Raw genomic sequence first — 7,324 nt, forward strand, 5'->3', positions numbered from 1 at the left:
GTACTGTTACTCTTTTCTGTACTTTCAGTACTTCCCCCCCTCTTATTGGCGATGTGCACTTCGCAAATAAGATCAAAATTTAGCACGGAGTTTCACTTCACATCAAACAACAGCCCCCTATAAACAGGTTCTTTAGCGGTGTGACTAGACAACAGACACACAGACAACAGCCCCAATGAACCCACTAGCGTTCAGACAAAATGAGAATGCTCACCGTTTTGAAGCTGTTGGAGTGCCCCAGGTCACAACCGGTCTCGGTGAGCGACGCCAAGATTGAAGTATATTCTGGTCAGCCGAGAGGTTGATGTGGTTGTAGAAGTTGATGATGAAGGAAAGGAAACCGCGGACCCAGAACTTGCAGTATAACATGAGTTTATTACACAGAAGTTTCACAGGTCAGACGGATACCATGGTATACCCGGAGACATCACAAGCCAATAGTGAAAGTCTGTCTTGCCCCTGCAGGGCAAGATGTTTTATAGGTGGGAGGTGGGACCCCAAACCTAGAGATAACATGACATCACACAACAGGGCTTCAGCCTAAATAAGGGGTTGTTTTGCACATGAAGATGAAAATGCATTGGTCAAGGACCGTCCCTTTTCTGGTCAGAGGTCATTCCCTAGGTAAAAGGTCTTTCCAAAGAGGGACAGACCTCCTTGAATAAAGATCTGGAGGATTCTCTGGGAATGACTGAGAGTCACAAAGATAAGCATCATATATATCAGCCTGTCATTGTATTTAAGCACATGCTAAAGTCATTAACTCTAGTGAATACACGACACGATCTTCACAAAAATCAATACACAGGTGTATCATGACCAGACAAACAAAAAAGTCTCTAGGTGCAATTGGAAAAACACAACAGGAAGCCTGCTATTTTGCATTTAGTGGCCATTTTGGCCATATTCCACATTTTTACTTTGATGTACTTGTACCAGGGTTTTCATCGGATCAACTTCAAATTAAGATGAGTGTCATCACAACAAGACGGAGATAAAAACTGACTGACAGGTTTTTTTGTCGTCACACGGTGTGACTGTGGCGTGGCGTCAAAGTTTGATTACATGACATTAAAACACGATGTTCTGTAACGCATTATATATATGGACCATGAATCATTTGATGCTGAGCAGCAAACAAACAACTCCACTCCTGCAGTGCCAGTCTTCCTAGATCGGGTAATTTTTGACCCATGTTGCGCATTAGAAGGGTAGTGATACAATATCATTTTTTATACGAAAAGGAACAAAGGAAAAATTGAAATAGGATTTATGGTGATCGAAAACAAGTTAATTGGGGAATACATGAAATGTTGATAGTTGAAATTGATTCACTGCAAAGATATAGAAAAATAAAAACTGAGCTGGGTCACTTTTGACCAATGTTGTGTATCATTATTATTAGGGCCCGAGCAGTGACATCAAAGGTGTCAGGTGAGACCCTATTGAAATTGTAAGGATTATTATTATTCAGGCAAATGAATTGGCTTTTTGAGGGCTTTACCATGCTCAACTTCTTACCAAAATTTGCAGAAAGTTAGAAAGTGGTGGAAATGTACGTATTCTGAAGGAATTTTCAATGGGCGTCGCAAAATGGCTCAACGGTGCCCCCCGAGACCCCTGGAACGTGTTCACATTGACCGGTCTTCACAAAAATCGATATACAGGTGTATCATGACCAGACAAACAAAAAAGTCTTTAGGTGCAATTGGAAAAACACAACAGGAAGCCTGCTAACTTGCATTTAGTGGCCATTTTGGCCATATTCCACATTTTTACTTTGATGTACTTGTACCAGGGCTTTCATCGGATCTACTTCAAATTGAGATGAGTGTCATCACAACAAGATGGAGATAAAAACTGACTGAGGGATTTTTTTTTCGTCACACGGTGGGACCGTGGCGTGGCGTCAAAGTTTGATTACATGCCATGAAAACATGATGTTGTGGCCATTAAAACACAATGTTCTGTACATACATCGACCATGAATCCTTTGATGCCGAGCCGGTCAAATATCAAAGGAATATTTGTCTTACAAAGGTGACTTCTCTCTCTCTCTCTCAGAATTGGGACATTTCCTCAAACCGTGTAAACATTGAGGTGCGGTGAAGGTTCATCCTTTGCCAAAGGAGACGATGTTGGCATAACTCCACTGTGCATTGTCCTATCAACACCAAACTTCTGTCTCATGATCAGAGTCCAAGCCTGCACAGCTCTATGTGTCAATATTTCCTCAGTCATTTTTTTTTTTTTTCAGGCAAAACGCACGCAACGCTTCAAAATGCATGTGTTCGGGCCCGCCCAGGAGCAGCCCTAGAAATTTTAGTTATTATTATTATTATTATTATTCAGGCAAATTAATTGGCTTTTTGAGGGCTTTACCATGCTCAACTTCTTACCAAAATTTGTTTCTCCCTGATTTTAGATGTTTACCCTTGCTACACCACAAATGGAAGCCTCCACAGTATCACGGCTTCTCAGCAGCAATGCTGCTGCAGGTGGTGGTGGTGCCTCATCCATTGCCCCCTCCCAGGCTGCCAGCTTTATGAATGATGCTATCGAGAAGGCCCGCAAGGCTGCTGAGCTCCAGGCACGCATCCAGTCCCAGGTAGCCCTGAAACCTGGTATCCTCGGAGCATTGGGAAACACTGGGCCTCACAACCTAGTGGCACTAGCTAATCTACACGCCATGGGAATTGCTCCACCGTAAGTAGAATCTAAAGAGGGGTCGGGGGGGTGCGACATTTTAGTACTTTACCTTGATGTGGCAGAGTGAAAACGGACAGTTTTTCCTGTAGGAAAGTGGAAGTCAAGCAGGTGAATAAGCCAACACCTCTTATCCTGGATGATTTGGGAAGAACTGTGGATGCAAGTGGCAAAGAGGTTGAACTCACACATCGCATGCCCTCACTAAAAGGTACGAATACAGAAGCTAATAAGACACCAACAGTCTTAATTTCTTGTTTGGATGTTTCTTAATAAATTCCCCTCTCAATGTTCAGCTAACATTCGAGCTGTGAAGAGAGAGCAGTTCCGTCAGCAGCTGAAGGAGAAGCCTGGTGAAGACATTGAGTCCACGTCCTACTTTGACCAACGTGTTTTTATAACACCAGCTCAACGCCCTCGCAGGGGCTTCAAGTTCCATGACCAGGGGCGCTTCGAGAAGATTGCTCAGAGAATTAGAACTAGGGTTTGGTTTTTTTGAGTTTGTTTTTAATTCTCTAATATTTTCATTGTCAGCAGTTGTCTGCTCAGCCTATTATGACTAGAGGACTTTGCAGTTATGGTTCACCCAACTTGACTTTTGACCCTCCTGTGCTGATATGTACCTCAACCAGGCCCAGTTAGAAAGGTTGCAGAATGAGATTGCCCAGGCAGCAAAGAAGACAGGAATCCAGGCGTCCACCAAGCTTGCCCTGATTGCACCCAGGAAGGAGATCGGAGAAAAGGAGGTGCCCAACATTGAGTGGTGGGACTCTTTCATCCTGCCCAGCAACGTAGACTTGTAAGACCCCACAGCTATTTCCAGCTTAAATGCAATATGATTTAGGTTGAATTTAAAAACTGTGCCAAGCACAAATAATTAAACCGTTTGTACTTAATTTAGTTTACTGACATGTCTTTCTTCTTAATCTTTTGCAGTAGAACTGAAACAAATTTTGAACAGCTGGAGTTATTTGGTGTGACCAACCTTGTAGAACATCCTGCACAAATTAACACCCCAGGTAAGTGTAGAGGAGATTAAATGTGAGCTGTGAACTTTTTGAACTTGTTTCATATTATCATTATGAAGTAAAGCAAAAATTGGTGTCTTAATGGTATTTATTTGATAATCACCATACTAGTTATTATTAGGGCCCGAGCACTGACATCAAAGGTCAGGTGAGACCCTATTGAAATTGTAAGGATTATTATTATTCAGGCAAATTAAATGGCTTTTTGAGGGCTTTAACATGCTCAAATTCTTACCAAAATTTGCAGAAAGTTAGAAAGTGGTGAAAATGTACGTATTCTGAAGGAATTTTCAATGGGCGTGGCAAAATGGCTCAACGGTGCCCCCTGAGACCCCTGGAACTTGTTCACATTGACCGATCTTCACAAAAATCAATACACAGGTGTATCATGACCAGACAAACAAAAAAGTCTTGAAGTGCAATTGGAATAACACAACAGGAAGCCTGCTATTTTGCATTTAGTGGCCATTTTGGCCATATTCCACATTTTTATTTACAATTGTAATTCATTTTATTAAAATATCTTGCATATTTTTATCTGTTTTTATCTTTAACATAACTCCAACCTTTTACATTTTTATGCAAGTAATCATTTTTATTTCTTCTCTACCTCTTTTATCCTTCTTTTTGCAAATCCTCTCTTTTGATTTTTGTTTCTTAACGTCCCTGTACACCACCTTCAAACTACATATGAAATGTGCTTTATAATTTCTTTTTAAAATTCTTTTCCAATGTTATTAGGATTTATTCATTTTTCGAAGGTCTATGCTATAGCCAGGCAGTGATGCGTTGCAACCGCTGCCTGTTAAAATCCGTCGGATGGCATAATGCCCTGTGAAAAGTTAAACTTGACTAAAAAATGGCGTATTTCCTTAATAAAGCTATTTTTGAGAAATATCAGTCCTGTTGTGTGCGTGTTTGACCTTAATGCGTGAGGGGGTGATTGGTAGGGGAAAAAACATGGGGGGGTCATGAATATTCGAATAATTGTTCAATAACGTTATATATGAATTTATCCACAGGTCTGAAAGCAGCTTAACCAACTAACTAACTTCCCCTCGCCCTGTTCTCCTCTGTTAGTGACCTACTTGGTTTATTTGGCCTCAAAATGAAAAACGTTTTACCAGAAACCCTTTGTTTAATGCTGCTTCCTTTACGAGCTGCGTCGTAACACCAACTGTAAACAACCTCAACATCTCTGCACCTTGAATGTGATCGTCCAAAAATCACAACAGTCGACATTAAACGACACAACACAAGTTTTTCAAAACACTTCAGGAAACTCTAAAATGATTAACGTGTGTTATTGTGTTTCAGTGTGTCCTGCAGACATCCAGCAACTGATGGTGATTAAAGAAGAGGTTCCCCCTGAGGAGCAGCAGTGGAGCCCCCTTGTCGACAAGAAGGACCCAGAGCCCCCCCATATTAAAGAGGAACAGGAGGAACCGTGGACCAATCAGGATGGACAGCAACTTCAAGGACTGGAGGAGGCTGATATCAAGTTCACATTTACTCCTGTCGCTGTGAAGAGTGAAGAAGATGAAGAGAAACTTAAATCGTCAGAGCTTCATCTGAGTGAGACGAAGGAGAACAGAGCAGACTGTGGAGGACCAGAACCAGCCAGGAACTCAGGTCCTGATGGACGTTTACAACCAGGTCCTGAAGACAAGACTGATGACTCTTCTCAGACTGAAGACAGTGAGGATGATTGGATGGAGACCAGGGAACCTCAGACAGGTTTGAATACAAGAAATAACAAACAGCCTCTAAGTGATATGGGATGTAAGACAGAAAAAAAATCGTTTAGTTGCACTGAGTGTGGTAAAAGATTTACCGAAAGGGGCAATCTAAATACACATATGAGGATTCATACGGGAGAGAAACCGTTTAGTTGCTCTGAGTGTGGTGAAAGATTTAACCAAAGGGGCAATCTAAATAAACATGTGACGATTCATACAGGGGAGAAGCCGTTTAGTTGCTCTGAGTGTGGTGAAAGATTTACCGAAAGGGGCAATCTAAAAACACATATGAGGATTCATACGGGAGAAAAACCGTTTAGTTGCTCTGAGTGTGGGGAAAGATTTAACCAAAGGGGCACTCGAAATAGACATGTGACGATTCATACAGGGGAGAAGCCGTTTAGTTGCTCTGAGTGTGGTCAAAGATTTAACGAAAGGGGCAATCTAAATACACATATGAGGATTCATACAGGCGAGAAACCGTTTAGTTGCTCTGAGTGTGGTAAAAGATTTAGCCATAGGGGCAGTCTAAATAAACATGTGACGATTCATTCAGGTGACAAACCGTTTAGGTGCTCTGAGTTTGGTAAAAGATTTAGCCATAGGGGAGATCTAAATAAACATGTGACGATTCATATAGGAGAGAAACAGTTTAGTTGATCTGAGTGTGGTAAAAGATTAAAGCTTCAGTCCTATTGTATGAGACATGAGGATTCATAAAGGAGAGAAGTGACTCAGTTGCAACCTTTGCAACAAAATATTTATTCGGATTTATCAGCAGATATTCATATTATACATATTCATAGTTCACTGTTTTAAATAGAATATTAACAGTTGTTCTGTCCCTAGAAAATATAACTCATTGAATAACACGAAAGATTTGTGTTTATATATCTTGTTTCTACTTATTTTTACATAATTTATCTGTTTCTCATTATGTCCTTCATGTCATTTTAAGGTTAAAGTGTGTTCCTTGCACAGTATGAATGTGTGTTTTTTAAATAATTCATATGATTCAATGTGTTTGTTTAAAACAATGGTTTCTTGGTTCGTGAGATTCAATGACAGTGTGTGTTCTCTTTTATGTATTGAATGTGTTTCCAAGAATAAAAGTCTAAAAAAAGATGATGGCGTTGTCGCCCTCCTCCTCTTTGTTTCTGTACGAACGGAGGCTGCACTGGCTCCAGTTGAATTGTCTCATTACGACACAAATTAATCAGCTTCTCAAAGTCAGACATGTTTGTTTACGTTTGACGTGAAGTCGGATCTGGGCAATTTCAGGTCAGAATATCTGACATACTCTGGAATATTTTCAAGATGATTTCAGTGAATTATAAACATAAAACAAACATCCAGTCCACTCTGATAATTAAAATGCTTGATTTAACTTGTTTCTTCCGTCACGGTGAACTTTTAAGAAACAAAACTTTTCTGTTTTACTGAAACTTCAAAACGTTGTCACAGTCACAGTTTACTGTCTGACTGGATCCAGATCTTCTCGTCTGTATTGTTACTCCTAACCTCCAACCTTTGATTTGGATCTAAAGTCATTTTCAGACACGACTGAGTGAGTTCGTTTTTTTGACCCTGGATGACTCTGGATGACCCTGGATGACTCTGGATGACCCTGGATGACCCTGGATGACTCTGGATGACCCTGGATGACCCTGGATGACCCTGGATGACTCTGGGTGACCCTGGATGACCCTGGATGACTCTTGATGACCCTGGATGACTCTGGATGACTCCGGATAACTCTGGATGACCCTGGATGACTCTGGATGACCCTGGTTATAATTATAATTATTATTATTCAGGCAAATGAATTGGCTTTTTGAGGGCTTTAACATG

The 7,324-nt window shown here is 40.9% G+C and overlaps 1 protein-coding gene across 1 annotated transcript; it reads left to right on the forward strand.

Moving 5' to 3' along the window:
* Positions 1-2,429: 2,429 nt before the first annotated feature.
* On the forward strand, positions 2,430-6,341 carry LOC133025814 (zinc finger protein 3 homolog). The gene is made up of 6 exons (XM_061092575.1): positions 2,430-2,706; positions 2,799-2,917; positions 3,003-3,190; positions 3,339-3,505; positions 3,643-3,725; positions 5,052-6,341. The coding sequence occupies exons 1-6, from the start codon at positions 2,450-2,452 to the stop codon at positions 6,131-6,133; spliced, it is 1,896 nt and encodes a 631-aa protein (XP_060948558.1). The 5' UTR covers positions 2,430-2,449; the 3' UTR covers positions 6,134-6,341.
* Positions 6,342-7,324: the final 983 nt, after the last annotated feature.

The sequence above is a fragment of the Limanda limanda genome, chromosome 19 (genome assembly GCF_963576545.1).
Source record: "Limanda limanda chromosome 19, fLimLim1.1, whole genome shotgun sequence".
NCBI classification, from domain to species: Eukaryota; Metazoa; Chordata; class Actinopteri; order Pleuronectiformes; family Pleuronectidae; genus Limanda; species Limanda limanda.